The sequence below is a fragment of the Aethalodelphis obliquidens genome, unplaced genomic scaffold (genome assembly GCF_003676395.1).
Source record: "Aethalodelphis obliquidens isolate GAN/ISIS:26980383/991018 unplaced genomic scaffold, ASM367639v1 scaffold12, whole genome shotgun sequence".
In the NCBI taxonomy this organism is placed as follows: domain Eukaryota; kingdom Metazoa; phylum Chordata; class Mammalia; order Artiodactyla; family Delphinidae; genus Aethalodelphis; species Aethalodelphis obliquidens.
This window is the reverse complement of record NW_020837956.1, coordinates 6,072,313-6,088,539: the sequence shown is the minus strand read 5'-3', so window position 1 is coordinate 6,088,539 and position 16,227 is coordinate 6,072,313. Positions and strand designations below refer to the sequence as shown.

The window sequence follows — 16,227 nt, the reverse complement described above, 5'->3', positions numbered from 1 at the left end:
GGCCGCAGCCGAGCGGAGCGCGGGGGCAGTGGGGCGGGCCGGGGTCAGGGCAGAGGCTGCGGCCGCGCTTCCCTATTGGCCGGGACGCCGTGGGCTGCCCGGGCGCGCGGCGCGGGCGGGGCGGGGCGGGGCCCTCTAGCGCGAGCCCGCCCCCGCCCGCTGCGCCCGCGCCCCTCGCGCCCGCCCCCCCCCCCCCCCCCCCGCGGGCCGCCGGAGTTTTTAAAGTGGGCTGGCGGCCCCGCGAGCCCGACATTCGCGAGCGGTCCGCCGCACAGCTCCGGCGCCCGTCGCCTCCCGCCCCAGCTTTCCTGAGGCGGCCGTACAATCCTCGGCAGTGTCCTGAGACTGTATGGTCATCTCAGCCTCCGCGTCCTCCCGGCCCCGGACTCTGCCAACTCCCGTCGTTTGAGCCACTTCTTCTTTTTTGAAAACCCAGAAGAGTGACTCCTGACTCCTTTTCGAAGGAAAAGGGAACCTCGGCCCCCTTCTCGCTGCCCTTCTTTTGCGTGTGACAGCCTCCTCCCACTCCTTTCCCCGACCCCGCCTCCGCGTGCAGGTTCCTCCCCGTCACCTTTCTCCACCCCCCTCCCCCGCACCTAGCCAGCCGCCCGCAAACTTCCACCTGGCTGTGCGGGCGCTCGGGACCTGCGAGCACTCGGGACCTTTAACACGGGCGCGGGCCTCCGGGAGTGGGCTAGGGCCACAGCGAAGGTAGCGGCGGCAGCCCGCACCGGCCCTGGAGCTCAGGTGCTCGGCGTCTCAAAGGGCCCCCGCGACAATGACAGCTGACAAGGAGAAAAAAAGGTAAACGGGCGTCCGGAGCTGGTTCAGGGTGGGGGTGGGAGTGGCGGGGCTTCGCGGGACCGGCGCGACCGCGAACCGCTGGGAGAGGAGCGTGGAGCGGTCTTTGAGGCCGGGGGATAGATTTTGAAAGTTTGGCAGGGGAGGGCAGGTGCCCCGTCTGGGGACGCGCGGCTGCGGTTTCGCGGTTGAGAGTTCTGTGGCCCGAAGGAGTCGGGAATCAGCGCGGGCAGCGAAGCCAAGAGGCCGAGGGAGATGGCCCTAGAGGTCGGAGGTGCTCCCGGGGTACCTTCCAAAATCCATCCCCCCAAACCCACCCCCGCACCAACCCCCCGCGGCCAGCATGTTGAAATGTTTCTTGGTTGACTCGGCTCAGGTCAACTTTCGACTTTCTCACGGCTCGCATGAGGGGCAGCACTCACTCCTCTCTTTTCCTCGGGACCCTTGGGGTTCTTCCAAACGAGCTCTGCCCGTGCTGCTCCCCAGACTGGCGAGGGGCCGGAGGCGGAGCGCGGCGCTGGTAAGGGCCCCGGCAGAGCGGCCAGAACGCAGCAAAGGGCCCCACTCCAGGGTTCCAGACCCCACGGAAGATGGGAGAAGCCCCTTTCCTGATCCCGCACCTTGCCTCGGCGGGAGAGTGGGTAGTGGGCCGGGCTGCCTCGCGGAGGCAGGTGTCTTGGTGTGTGGGGAGGGGATGGCGACACCGGGCGCTCCCGGCAGGTCCCGGTGTCTCTCTCCCAAGAGGACAGAGAAGGGCAGCCACGATCTGCCCGCCTGCCCTCGCCAGCCTCTCGGCACTAGCGGAGAGGCAACCTCACTGCCCTCTCTCGGCGAGGGTGAGAGCGCACGGCGTGGCGTGCAGACGTGGGAACCGCCTTGCCTCCCGCAGTCGTGCGTGGCTAGCCGCCTGACCCCCCCTCTCCTCCCAACCTCCATTCGTGCTGCCCCGCGGGCTGGAGCTTTCAGCCCCGTATTCGACGGCGGCTGGCGGGGCTGGTGTGCGGAGAACTGTAATCGAACGCGCGGCCGGCTGAAGGGCCTGAGCCGCGGGAGATCAGCTGCTGGAAGGCTGTGCGGTGGTTCGGGGATGGGGACCCAGCCGCGATGGGCGGGGGTGACCGGCCTCGAGCCGGGGAGCCCGAAGAGCTCAGTGCTTGGGTCGATTTACTCTTGCTCCGACTTCCACTGTGGGACCGGAGCCAGAAACCGTGTATCCTCTGGTCGAAAGCGGCGGTTCCCACCTCGGGGCACCGATAAGGATTTGATAAACAGGAGCGAATCGAGCCCGTTCTGGCCGAGCGCCCGGGCCCTTCGCTCCCGGATCGCTGGGGGGAGGGGATTGAGCCCGGCTCCCGGGTTGCGGCCGCGGCTCCCCTCCCGCGTCACGGTGGCGCCCCCAGGCTTGAGACGGCTGAGGGAGCCTTGCCCTGGCCGTTCTGGGCTCTGAGACTGCAGCCGTCGCTCGCCCCCGGGGGCCTCGGAGCAGCCCAGGAGTCCTGTGTCTTTGAAGGGCAGCGAAGCAGGGAAGGGACTTGAAGATTCCAACGCATTTTGTTAAGCCAGTATAGCCTGCCAATAATAATGATTGAACGATCAGAAGACAAAATTATAGTCAGCTCCTCTGCGCGCGCTGGGCTCTGGAGCCGGCGAAGGAACTTATTGTACATTTTACAAGGGTGATGCCTATCGGTGAATGTTGCAATCGCGGAGGTGAGGCCTGATGGTAATCTTGACAGATGTGTGAAGTGTCAGCTTCTCCCGCGCGGCTTTGCGCGGGTCCTGTGCTATTATGTATGTTAATCGTCGCAAGAAACTTGGGAGTAGGGGCAGAACTATTTCGACATACCTGGCTGTAGTGCCTCTTTCGTTAGAGATAGAGGGAGCCAGAATCGGAGCAGGAAAAAGTTGGGTAATCAGACTGCGAATTATTCACTAGAGCGGCAGGTTTAAGAACCACTGTGGGGATTGCCTGTGAGATGCCTAGGAGGCTAGAAGCGGTGGCCCCGCGTGTCTACTTTCTGCGCCTTGCCTTTGGTTTTATGTCGCAGACTGGCAGGGCAAACAGTGTGTCCCTCACCAACCGGAGTCCTAAGAAAGGTTGTCCAATTCATGTTGGGCTAATTGTTTTGAGACGTATTTACTTTTCTAGTCTGGCTCTGTTTGCTGGGGGCATGCTCCTTGCAGGACCAAGGTGAAATTCAAATATGTGAACCAATGCATTGAAAGTTGGTGTGTCACGTAAGTGGCGGTCCTTAGCTTTGCCAGAGTGCCTCACAAGTTCGGTGTGACACCTGCTATGGGGGCTTTCAGATTAGGATTCTGTGTATAGGTTCTTAAGATGTGATTCTTCTGGTTCCGCAGAGCCATTTCTTCCCCAAAATTCCAGATTCATGGAACATTAGCAATGTTCCTTCTAACAACAGTCTTGCAAGAAGTTGACAGGATTATTTTGTTCGAGAAAGTTCATGCATCGATGGAGATGTTAATGTTTAATAAAAAAGAGTTTGCTTTCTAAACGTTGGCTGGCCGACTGGGTTTCAGAGTGTGCTCTTTTAGCCGTGGTGGGCATTCCTAGTGACATCAGAGATGGCCAGAAACAAGCTTGCTAAGGGTGCTGCACTCACTCACTTTCTGCACTCATCTGTCAGGAGTGAAGTGAAGGTCTCATTAATCAGGGTTCCTTGTTCTGTGAAGAGCTAGAAAGTGTCTGGGCTACTCACTTCCTGATAAAAACAATTTCTGAGCCCCTTCCCTGGAAGAGAAAATAGTCTGGAAGTTCTTAGGTACATGGGGATTGGAGAGTGGTTTGGGTAAATATAAGTTGGATCTTTGGATAATCAGGGATCAAAGTCCATTCCCAAAGCCAGACCCAGCTCAGAGCTGCTTTCCAGAAAGCTTCAATTGCTTAGTGTGGGGCCTTCGGTGGGAGGAAGATCAGGGGTAGCAGATCAGAAGTTTTCTATCTCTGTCTCCCCCTGCCAACTGGATGTAGTGGTTCCTCTGCTAAAATAAAATCAAAGCCCACCTTTTTTTCTATTCGGAAGGCAAAAATATTGCTGGACAGTTTTCCTCAATTTAAATATACTATAAACATTCCTTCAACGTTTGATGTCTCTTTCCAATTGCATTACCAGAATGCAGGTGTGATAAGGAATTGATGTAACACGTTATAGGTTCAGGTGAATAAAATTTAATTCACACAGCTTTCATTAAGTTCAAAAGAATGCTATGACTACAGGTTTTTTTCAGCATTGCTGATGGGAAGCTTACAATTATTTTATGCAGGGACTATTCTCCAGTGGAGCAAATTGCTTTATGAGGCAGAGAACTACCTGTCAGCAGAGACATTCAAGCAGCTACTATTGATAGATTGATTCCTGTATTGAATAAGTTGGCATTTTCACTAGGAGTGAAAACCATGAGAACAAAACTGTTTAATTCACTTTGAATGTAAGTCAGTCTGTGTCTCTCTCTTTGTGTGTGTGTGTGTGTGTGTGTGTGTGTGTGTGTGTGTGTGTGTGTAGGGTGATCCTCAACTTTCTAGGAATCTATTCTGTAAAATGTTTACAAATAGAAGGAACCAATTAGATAATTCTTAGTGCTCCAGGATTTCAGCCCAATACATTTGAAAATATTTGCTGTCATTAATTATCTCAAGATTTAGGCTTTTCTACTTCTCCGGAAATCTCTCCAGTGGTATTGGCTTATTTTTTTGTATTTTCCTCAGTTCTGTCCCATACCAACATGTGTTTTCATTTTAGCCTAATGAATCTTCCCTATTGTATTTGGTACTGACCATCATTGATAGTTCATAGCAGGTAGGGCTTTTGCCAATATTGTAAAGTTAGCAGTGTTTGCTCTCAGGGTCCCCAGTACCCTTTACCCCCACCCTCCCCAGTACCAATGTCTAGTTTCGTGATGAAAACCAGCTCTGCTATTCACGATGTAAACCAATAAAGACAACAAATGTGTATTGAACACCTACTCCGTCTTTGGATAAAATGCTAAAGAGATATTAAGAAATAAGGGAATGTGGTCCTGGTCTTCAAGTTGCTTAGTTTGTTTGTGGGGAGGGGAAGGACACACAAGGAAGCTTAACTAAAAATACAGTAGCTGGCAGCTTACCTGTCACTTTTCTGTTGAAATCAAATCTTTTGAAGCTAAAGATCTTTTTTTTGCGGTACGCGGGCCTCTCACTGTTGTGGCCTCTCCTGTTGCGGAGCACAGGCTCCGGACGCGCAGGCTCAGCAGCCATGGCTCACCAGCCCAGCCGCTCCGCGACACGTGGGATCTTCCCGGACGAGGGCACGAACCTGCGTCCACCGCATCGGCAGGTGGACTCTCAACCACTGCGCCACCAGGGAAGTCCAAGAAGATCTTAATAGCATTTCAGTCAATAACTATACATTTAAGCACAGACAATTATTGAAAAGTATTGTGTGTTGGGGAGTGGGAGAATGGGTTCCTGGTTTTCCCTGGAATCACACAGGGTAGGCCTAGATCACCAGCATGAAGACTGGCTCTGAGGGAGGTCAAACAGAGGGAGTCAGTGTTGAGGGTAATGAGAGTAATGAAAAGTGGGGGGGGGGGTTCAAGGGTATCCCTGTGGTGTTCTCTGACACCATAGACAGAAGAGCCCCCAGAGTTGAATGTTTACTCTTCTTTGTACACTTGCTTTGGTGAGGGGCACGGAGGGAGGCTAGGGATAGAGATTCTGGTCCCACTGAGGATAATTGTGGAGATAGCTATGATTCTAGGAAGACCAAGAAGGGAGAGGGAGTTTCTTAATCTGGGCTTTGTGAATGGGATTCAGAGGGGTGGTCCAGGAGCCTCTGAAATTGGCTGCTGGTGTTATGGATAAAAGCATATTTTTCTCCAAGGGGAGTCAGTTTAGCTCTAATAGGCTTTCAAAAGTTCTGTGATCTGGAGAAGGCAAGCCCTTGCTCTTGGACGTCTGATTTGGTGAGTGCCTTACCTTTTAGGATCTTACTGTTCAGGTCTCAGAGGGCTCCTACGTTTCACTGCCAGTGTCTCTCCCTGTCTTGGAGATGGGGGAGGAGGTTGGTGTGTACATCTAGTAAAGATTCTGTAGTGCAGCTTAACCTTACCTGTACCCACCTGTCTGTCCACCCACATGTCTACCCTCAGTAATGGGAGGAAGGGGAACTGAGTGCCCTGCACAGGCTTAGTTCTGGTGTGGTTCATTCTTTTTAGTAATTTTTAAAAATTTTTATTGGAGTACAGTTGCTGTACAATGTTGTGTTAGCTTCTGCTGTACAGCAAAGTGAATCGGCTATACATATATCCCCTCTTTTTTGGATTTCCTTCCCATTTAGGTCATCACAGAGCATTGAGTAGAGTTCCCTGTGCTGTACAGTAGGTTCTCATTAGTTACCTGTTTTATACATAGTAGTGTATATATGTCAATCTCAATCTCCCAGTTCATCCCACCCCTCCCTTCCTCCACCCTCTCCCCCAGTATCTATACATCCATTCTCTATGTGTGTGTCTCTACTTCTGCTTTGCAAATAAGTTCATCTGTATCATCTTTCTAGATTTCACATATAAGCGATATTATACGATATTCATTTTTTTCTTCTGACTTACTTCACTGTGTATGACAGCCTCTGGGTCCATCCATGTCTCTGCAAATTGCACACTTTTGTTCCTTTTTAATGACTGAGTAATATTCCATTGTATATATGTATGGTGTGGTTCATTTCGTTACTGCTTCTTAAAATGGCCATGAAATATTATCCTCATGTTTTCTATCATCTTCAAACAGTTATTGGAGGTCTTTTTAGGTACTAGGAATGTGTGTGTCCTTATATCTGCAATAGGACGAAACAAAAAACTCAAACACTTAGTCTTATTTGTGTAAGCACTGTCCTCAGAGCTTTCCATGGGTGAACTCTTTTAATCCTCATAACAACCCGTGAGATAAGCCCTGTTATTATCCCCATTTCACTGATGGGAAAGCCAAAGTATAGAAAGGTGAATTGCCAAAGGTCAAATAGGTAGTATGGGTGGAGCTGGGATTCGAATGGGGCAGAATGCCTCCAGAGCCTGTACTCTTTTTGTTGTTGTTGTTAGTATGTTTTTTAAACTTTTATTTATTTATTTTTTAACATCTTTATTGGAGTATAATTGCTTTACATTGTTGTGTTAGTTTCTGCTGTATAACGAAGTGAATCAGCTATGCGTATACATATATCCCCATATCCCCTCCCTCTTGCGTCTCCCTCACACCCTCCCTATCCCACCCCTCTAGGTGGACACAAAGCACCAAGCTGATTTCCCCAGAGCCAGTACTCTTAACTAGTGATCCACGCTGCCTTACCTTACCTAAGATATCTATAAAGTATCTAGTACCATGCCCAACCCATGGAAAGTACTCTATAAATGATAACTGCTTTTGCTCTTGTATTTACAATTATTATAATTACTTTTCTCTTTTGCGATTCATCACTTGTATGGAACCTCACACGCAGACAGGGATTGAAGATATGAACGGTAGACTTGGAAGCCCTGGAAACTCTAATTTTTCATGGGTTTTCCTCCACTCTGTCAGGAGATGGTTCTCTACTACCCCCAAGAAGTTCAAAGCTTTCCACCGCCCACTCTTAACAGGTGGCAAGACTTAAGTAATTCCTGTAACCTTCAGACTCCATTGTGCCGAAGAACCTGTTGGAAGCTCTTCCTCCGTGGCTTCTGGAGAGCCATCTCCAAATCAAGTTGCATAAGACTGCCTCTGGCCCTTTTGATCTTTTGAAATTGTGAGCACAGGAAGGAGAGAATGGACGGGAAAATGAAGAATAGCTATGATCATTGCAATAATAGTATGGTGCGTTTTTATAGAGCCCTTCTCTGATGAGCCCCAAGCTTTCACAGCCATCACACCACTGGCCTCTGCACTGTGAACCTCAAAGGGCTTGTTGAGTTTTCCCAGTGCTGTAGAACACAATTGCATGAACATATCATAACAGAGAGAGAGAAGCAAGCCATATTGGCAATTGCATATCACTGTGTGTGTGGTGGCCATGCATGGCGTGCCAGTATCTGTGATTTTCAAGTAGAGGTTGGTGCAGTTTGTCACCAATGGTCTGGTCCCGCTATGGAAAGCCACAGAACTGATCTGCAAGTGTGAGATCAAGAAGAGTGACGGGGCCCTGTGAGCTCTCTGGAGCCAAGAAGACAGGTGTGTGGAATAGACCAGAATGTTATCTACCTCTAAGTGGTCTTGTTTTCTCCTGTATTCTCAAGAGTACCAGTTTGCTTGACCTCCTTAGACTGTTTCCAGGAGCCAGTTGTACATCAGCAAACTTATAATATGACATGACCATCAGAGCCTTTACGTGTTCCCAGGAGGCACATTTTCCCCCCTTCACTTGGAAAAATTCTTTAGTTTTAAAGTTACAAGTAACTTCTATGTGAGATAATGACTCTGGGAAGCAGGTCCTTTTCTCATGTGGAAAGATATTTCAGCAAAGGTGGTTTGTCAGTAAGGAAAATTACCCCATTAAAAAATATATATTGATTTGCCATGCCCCCATCTGGCGTTTTCCCAATTTTACAAAGCCAAGGAAGTGGATTGTTAGAAATCTCTTCTTATATTCCTCCAGTGACTTTCTGCATCCCATATCCATGGTACCTTCGAATAAAAAATTCAAACCTGAGAGGTTAGTGCTAGGAGTCATAACAGATGAGTGATTTTATTGGATGAAGCTGTATAATAAAGCACACGAGTGGGAAAATGACTCCATTTTCTGTACTCACACTTGTAATGTTGGAGGTTAACTAACCCCCATTGCGATATTGGCTGCCCACAGGTGCTGGGGGTACAGCTGATATGATAGTCTTTTTAGAAGTTCATCAATTCTGTAACAGCTTTAGTTGACTCTTTTGGTCTCATTTTCAGTCTGAGTCTCCCTGCTTTTGACCTATGAGTGTGGGGAGTCAGTGGCTCACTATGAATAAGGGGACACATGGCCTCAATCTGTGTTCAGAAGCATTTTATAAATCCTTCAAAAATACATTGGTTAAAGTGTATGATTTTTTTTTTTTTGGTAATAATCATTTAAATCACTGTGCTGGGTATCTAGTCGTACAGTTCTCTCTCTCTCTCTCTGTCTCTTGATGCTGTATTTATATTAACAAATACGTATACTTTACCCTTGATACAAATTTTTCATATTGTTACCACTTTGCATAAGATTTGTCCTGACTGCCTCTGGGTAGAGGGCAGGGGGAAGGAAGGGTAACACATTATCCTAATTTTATGTTTGAGAAATTGAGCTGTGAAAAGAAGCAAACCATGTCACCTGCAGTGAAAGCTACAACTGGACCCAGGTGTCCTCTTGAGCACCTGTTATAAGCTAAGGAAGGAGCATGAGCACGAAGGGGGTGACTCAAACTTCAATGCTAACTACTCTCATTACTAATGAGTAATTACAGCAAATATCTACAGGCCTCCTTCCTACCTTTACAGCTTCCTGTTGCTGAAGCACTTTGGAGTATTGAGAAAGATTGTCCTGGAAAATACGTCATACACAGTTGCAGGGAAGAATGGCTTTTTGTGTGCACACAAAATCAGCTGCTGTCTCTGTTTATGAATTCCACGTGGAAACAGCAGAAAATTGTGCCTGTGAGGAGCTGTTTGAGGGCCCATTCTTCAGAACTTCAAAACAAAATTTAAAAAATCAATTCTGGACGGTCAAATATATGGGGAACTGGGACTCTGTGATGTTTCTACAGAGTGTTCTAGAAATAATAGGACCGTGCAAGTAAAACACAGATCATTTGATAGCCACTCTTTGATGAACATATAACTTCTACACTGTTTTTCTGAATGAAAATACTCATGTTTAATTGAGTATATCACGGTATATAAAGTATGCCATGTGGAGAATTCAGGGAGCTAGAAGAATATCATGCACTCTGTGAAGATTCCAGGCTAAACCCCAATAATGCTCCTTCCCTCTCTATTTGGTTTAAGAAGCACTCCAGTGAAATTGCTTTCTTCAGTGTTTGTAAACCACCGTAACCTTGTGTTTCTCCCCCGTGTTTCCAAGAGTTCTCAGATACTATTTTAGCATGGCAGCCTTCACTCCAGCACTGGCTGAGGTTGATGAAGCTAATTTTGGTGCCCAGGGTAAAGAGAGAGAGAAGTCATCTCCAGAGCCAAAAGGACTTTCTGGTGCCCGGGTTCAGAGCTGCGTGGTGTTACTGGGCACACCACGTTTCACCCTTAGAACCTTTATTTGTGTGATTGCACGACAAATGTTTATCCAGATATTAAGATAAGAAAAGTATGAAGGTCACATTTTGCTGGTGACAAGGGAGCTTCTCTAAAGGTAACTATATCGCCATGCCACAGGAGTCTGTCTTTTCTCCTGTACCAGGGCTCTAGGGGAATTAGTGGTAGTGGGGCATGGGAGCCACAGCCCCTTCGCAATTTTTTGGCTTCCTTGCCTTCGCTCTGCATGTCCTGGCGCAGCTGACACAGCCCCTCCCATTTGGTGAGGTTCTTTGGGGTGGTCAGGAAGTCAGGGGGAAATGCTGGTCCACTGTGTGGCTGTCCCACTTTCTGGTGCTTTCTGATATTCTCTGGAAATTAGCACCCCCATGCATTTCCCTGCTATCGGACTGGCTGGGAGGCAGCCTGGCTGCTAAAATAGCTCTCCTAGCCTCTCAGAACAGGTTTGCATGGCGCTGATACTGCCCCTATTTTAGGCAGGGTTGTCATGTCCTTGGAGCACAGTGAGTCTTCAGGGTGGGGAAGGGGTTCCTTTCGTGGATTTGAGTGTTTCTCTTGAAGATCTCCAAGGATTAGCTAGACACATTCAAAACCTGAATGAGGACATGGATCCTTGGTCAGGCTTTCTTCCCAAGGGCAGCCTACACAGCTGTGGGAATTCATCTCATTGACAATAAGGGACCCCACTCCAGCCCTCTCACCCCGTTCAACGTCACCCAGTGTGCTTCCTGAACCCCAGATGTGCCAGTCTCCTCGCTCTGCCGCAAGGGCTGGTTCACTCCACGTCACAGGTCTCCTTCCCACCTCTGCTCCCTCAGCCCAGTCCCTCCATCTAGGATGCTCTCCTGACTTCTCTTTGTACTCCAGTATCTCCCGCTTTCCTAGCACGAGCCCGAGTCCCCCAGGTCCTACAGAACCTTCTGCAGTAGTTCCCACACCAGCACCTCCCCCTCCACTCCTTTCTAGCTCTTGGCGACTTACGCGAGAGCCCGCCTGATTATATTTCCTTGTTATCTAATGACATTTCATGTGTTCTTGTCTTTCCAGCAACATTACATGTTGCTCAAGGGCAAGGATGTCTAATTTTCTGATGTGCCTTGTAAACACCGTGCATATTTTGAGTCCCCAAAATCATGCTTAATTAAAAAAAAATCATACAGTTGCTTAATGTCTCTTGGTTCACTTGCAAAGCCTGGCTCTTGGGCTCTCCTTTTCTTTTTCATGTAGATTTGAGCCCTTTATTTGTTTTCTTTTTTTTGCGGCACGCGGGCCTCTCACTGTTGTGGCCTCTCCCGTTGCGGAGCACAGGCTCCGGACACGCAGGCTCAGCGGCCATGGCTCACGGGCCCAGCCGCTCCGTGGCATGTGGGATCTTCCCGGACCGGGGCACGAACCCGCGTCACCTGCATCGGCAGGCGGACTCCCAACCACTGCGCCACCAGGGAGGCCCTTATTTTCCTTTAAAAAAAAAAAGAGGAAAAAGAAAAAAATACCCACAAGACCATAGGCAGGTCTGGTTGATACATGATTTTACATCAAATGCAAACATTAGGCTAGTATTGTGAAGTCAGTGCTTCACTTCAAGATTGCCCAACGCTCCAAGGCAAGTACCAGCCAAACAACAAAGTACTTACTTACTCTAGGTTAAAGTTTAAAAGAGCCAGGTGGGAAAGTGTGTGTAGGGGAGTACCCACTCTCAGGTTAGAAATCATCTTCCCTACGGGGCCTTCCTGATTCGCAGCACACTGGTTACCCCTGCATTTATATGGTCTTCAGTCTGTGTCTTATTACTTGTATGATGCTCTTAAAATTTGCTTTTCAGTGTGTGTGTGTGTGTGTCTGTCTGTCCCTGATCACCACATAGGTGGTAAGCCCTTCAGGAGCAGAAACCCAGTTATCTTTTTTGTTCTTTCTTCTCACAGCACTCAGAACAGAGGCCCACATTTGGTGCCCGGTAATTGTTTGTAGACTCAGTCATTCGATCTATGTCATGAACTTTGGGCTTAGTGCAGTGGGTTAGAGATTTAGGCAGAAACCTTTGCTCAGATCAACTTACCCATCCTCCTTGGTCACCCACCGTACATGTAGTGAAGTTTGCGTGGATACTGTCATCACCGTGTACAAACATTCTAGGTTACCTACTAAATTCAGGCGCCATGCCATTTGGTGAGGTCACAAAGAGGCATTAGAGTCTAGTCCCCTGCACTCAGGAGGCTTAGAGTCTAGTTGGTAAGTCAAGGAGTTCCTAAAATGATTTGTTTAAAACAAGGCAAGATGGTTTATGTTAATGGTTGTCTTAGCCCCACCTTTACGATGTTGCCGTCTTGTTAGGTCAGAACTAGCTCAGATAAAACGTTGAGCAAACTGTGGAAGATGGATAGTAATTGAGTGCGAATAAGGGTAAACAGATCTTGTGTGTTGTGAATAGTTTCAGGAAAGGGACTGATCAGCATAGATTAGAGGGAGGTTTAATGGAGGAGCATTAAGAGGTAGGTCTTGAGGATTAGGTGGAATTTGGATAGGCGGATGGGTTTGCGGCATTCCAGCGGGGGTGAACAGCTGGAGTAAAATGAGGAGGTAGGAATAATGAGGGTGGTGTACAGGCCAGTGCTGGGAAGCCGGCTCCTTCCAGAGCTGAATCTGGAGCTGTGTTAAAAGATGGGAGACGGGGGACCAAGCCCAGGGTGGTGTTGGGAAGTTGAGGACATCATGATTCCTCTTTGAGTCATGATGTGATGGAATCTTAGGGCTGCCTTGTGGCCACAGGAGCAGTGCCTGCTTCTCTTGGGAGTTATTTGGACTGGGAGCTGCTCAGGGCACATCTGTTATCTTCCAGCTGGCTCTGTGTAAGCACCACAGGGTGGTTGGACGGTGCCATGGTTGTCCTTCATAAGGCTAAGAATGTTCCTCTGTATTGCTTAGGAAATAAGTCATCCGCAAATGTGCCCAAATTGCTCTAGAATATATTTCTTTTTGGACTGTACTACACTTCAGGGTAATAAATGCCTCCCAGTGTCCAGAGTAGGAGGCTGGAAGGGGACAGCTTACTGTGTTCTAAAATAGCTTCCATCGGGCTCTGTGGACGGGTGCAGTGATGCTCATTCCACGTCCTCATTTTGATGGTGAAGCCTCTGTCTCCTTAATAACGTGATAGGGGCTTTTGTTCTATCGTTTCTTGCCCTTTGTCATTGTAGATTCTAAGTTTTTGAGTCTGATCATTATAGAAAGATAGGACAGGCCCTTCAACGCTCCACTATTTGTAGGGAGAGAGATGGCCATGCTTTTTGTCAGCCTCTACTGATCACTGGGAATTGCATCCCCTGCGTGAAGTGGCAGCTGAGCTGTTCCCTGGCCTTCTCCTTTCCTGTTGTGTGGCTACACCATTCCCTAAAGCCCGAGCTCTGGTGTTCTCGGACAGATGTAGCCAGAGATAAAAGGAGCCATCTTCTGGAGTCACCTGGGAGGGTAGTTATACCCACAGCAGGTATAACGTTTCTCCTGGAGGTATTTAGAAGCATTTGAGGTCATGGCTGGACACTTGCGAGCAGGGCCTTGGCAGAGATCCTGAATCCCTGAAGAAGTTCCCACACCAGGGCCCAGCAGAGGCCAAGCAAGTCACTTTAGTGCACCCTGTCCAACGGTACTTCGAGGGGGGCCGCTACTGTTGATAGCTCTTGTCTTGGAATTTAATGTCATTGTGGCAGTTGTGTGTCCCGTCTCTTCTTCCTTTTCCAGCCCCTCAGTAATTCGTAAATGGTTGTCGAACTGGGAAATTGCTCCCCCTCCCAGGGAGGATTGCTTTCTTCAGTGATGTGCTTGCATTTAACACCTACTCTGTGCAGGCTGCTGAAATCTGGGCCTGAGCCCAGGAAGGGCCCTCTGCAGCCAGGTGGATGGGGGCTTCCTCCCCCGGGACTGCAGGTGGTGGAGAGCTGCAGAGCTCAGTGCAGCCAGCCCAGACACAGGGGCTGCCTGGGGCCTTGGGCAGTCCCTGGGAAGTGGCCTCAGGGATGTCCTGAGAAACCCCGTAGGCCAGGAAGTGGTGTTTACCTTAATCTAGCTAGAGCTAGAATTCCAGTCGAGCATCCACCTGCCCACAGCTCCAGATAGGCCCCTGGAAGGGAGAGGAGGGTGATCTAACCCAGCTAATCTGTGACGACACCATTAGGGTAGGAAACCTGTGAACTTACCATGTCTATTGCTCTCTGTTTTTTGTTTTCTTTTCTCTTCCTTTCCAAAGTAAAAGTACTTTTGAAAATAACAATTTTGCGAAACTCCTAGCAAACTGTTTGCCCCACCTGAGTCAGTTCGGTGATGGGACCTGGGCACACTTGGTGGTGGTGTGGTCACAGAAGCCACTGGCCAGCGTTGGGCCTTGAGAAATCCTGGTGACCAGAGCACCCGGGCAGAAAGGCATCTCAGCTGACCATGAAGGGTGATTCATTCTTTCCTGAGCCATTCATTTGAGCACAATTTGAACCATTTTCCACACTCAGATCAACATAAGCCTTGGGACGCTGGGCCACCTGTAGCTCCTTGTATGGCTCCAAATGTTACAAGGGTAATGACGTAACAATTCTGGGCCAAGGCAGAGTACATGTTTATTTTGGAAAGGGACAAACTTTCACCCACTTGAATTCCTTTGCCTCCAAAATTAGTGTCAGGGGACGACCACAGCATTCCATATTTCTTACCCTTTGTTTTGCCAAACAGATTGTAAATGCCCCTAGGGCCACTTTTTACTTCTTTTGTGTCCCTGGCAAAGCCGGCCTCCATAGGAGGTTCAGAGGAGCTCTCAAAAATCTCTAGGACTCTGAGAGACTGTTCTAGAACTTTTTCAGACTTGTGTGACCTAGAAAGGTAACTTAACCTCTCTCTGTTTCCTATTCCTAAATGGGGGTTAGATACACTAACTACTTTCTATGAGTACTGTTATTATAAGTTTGATATGAGCTAGAGTTTCAGTAAAACCATGCATTTTAAGAGCGTATTGCACTTTGAAAATATTTTTTGCAACCATTATCTCAATAGAAAGACCTTTGAAGAGTATAAAGTACAGACCATTAAGGCAGCGTTATTAACAAGAACAGCAATATAACCATTTGGCACATCACTACCTGTTGGAGCGATTTGACTGCAATTGGGAGGGAATCTTAGCAGACGCTGAAAGGAGACGCTAGCTCTCCAGCCTTTAACTGCCGCTACCCCCAACTGCCCCCAGGGTTATGTGCTCTTGCCAATCATGATTTTCAAGTTTGAGTTGTATTTTTCCCATCTCCTGAGATGGGAGGAAATCTGATAACACCAAGAGACCAAGGAAACTTCCAGGACTCCTGAAAAATGGTCTGACTGTGGATGTGCCCCTTTCCATGCCTGGCCTGTTCTCCCCCTCACCTGTGGAGATGAAGGTCCATGGCTGCTGCCATCCTGTTACAAGTGGGGATTTGCCCTTCGATTCAGCACCCCCAGATCTCTAGACCTAAAGAGCTGTATCTGCACCACCTCTGCTCGGGTCCCACTTGTTGCTCTGTTTCTCACAAGCAAAACCTAACTAACTGTGGGCCCCCAAAGGGACTAAGGTGTTCAAAAGGTCAGGCAGCTTGTTGGGAGATGTAGAAATGAGGGGCACACTGAGGCCTCGAGATGCCTGGGCTTCCTGGTCTTGCTGGTAGTGGGAAGAGGCTTTGGGTGTGAAGAGCTTGGCTCTGCCGCATAGTGACCATGAAACTTGGCAGGTCACTCCATTCTGGCCTCAGATCTGTCACCTGCAGCATCCCTGACATCTCTTGTGCCTGAGCTGGCCCTTCCCTCAGCCCCATCTCGAGGCTGGACAGCTGCTGGGGCCTTAGGGCTCAGCTTAAATATCACCTCTTCAGAGAAGTCTATCCCCACCTCCCTCAGTTAACCGCCAGCCCTCCAACCCTCTTCTCCATTTTTTTTTTTTTTTTTTGAAAGACAGCATTCCCCACATGCTGTCATTCACTTGTCTGCTTATTATCTGTTGCTGCCTCCTAGTTTGTAAGCTCCTTGAGGGCGGGGGCCGTGCTGCCTTGCTTGCCGCCATACCCGCAGCGTTTGGGGCAATGCTGGGCACCTATGAGGTGCTCCTTAAATATTTGTTAAGTGAAATAATTATTCCAGGGTTGCCGGGTCTTTGTCCTCAACCTGGC

At 48.9% G+C, this 16,227-nt stretch overlaps 1 protein-coding gene across 1 annotated transcript in view; it reads left to right on the top strand.

Annotated features, from left to right (window-relative positions):
• The first annotated feature begins 252 nt into the window (after window positions 1-252).
• Window positions 253-16,227, top strand: part of EPAS1 (endothelial PAS domain protein 1) — an 89,069-nt gene continuing 73,094 nt past the window's right edge. The window contains exon 1 of the mRNA XM_027113201.1: window positions 253-804. Coding sequence (XP_026969002.1) covers window positions 779-804 — 26 coding nt within the window. The 5' untranslated portion in view covers window positions 253-778. The remainder of the gene's footprint in view (window positions 805-16,227) is intronic.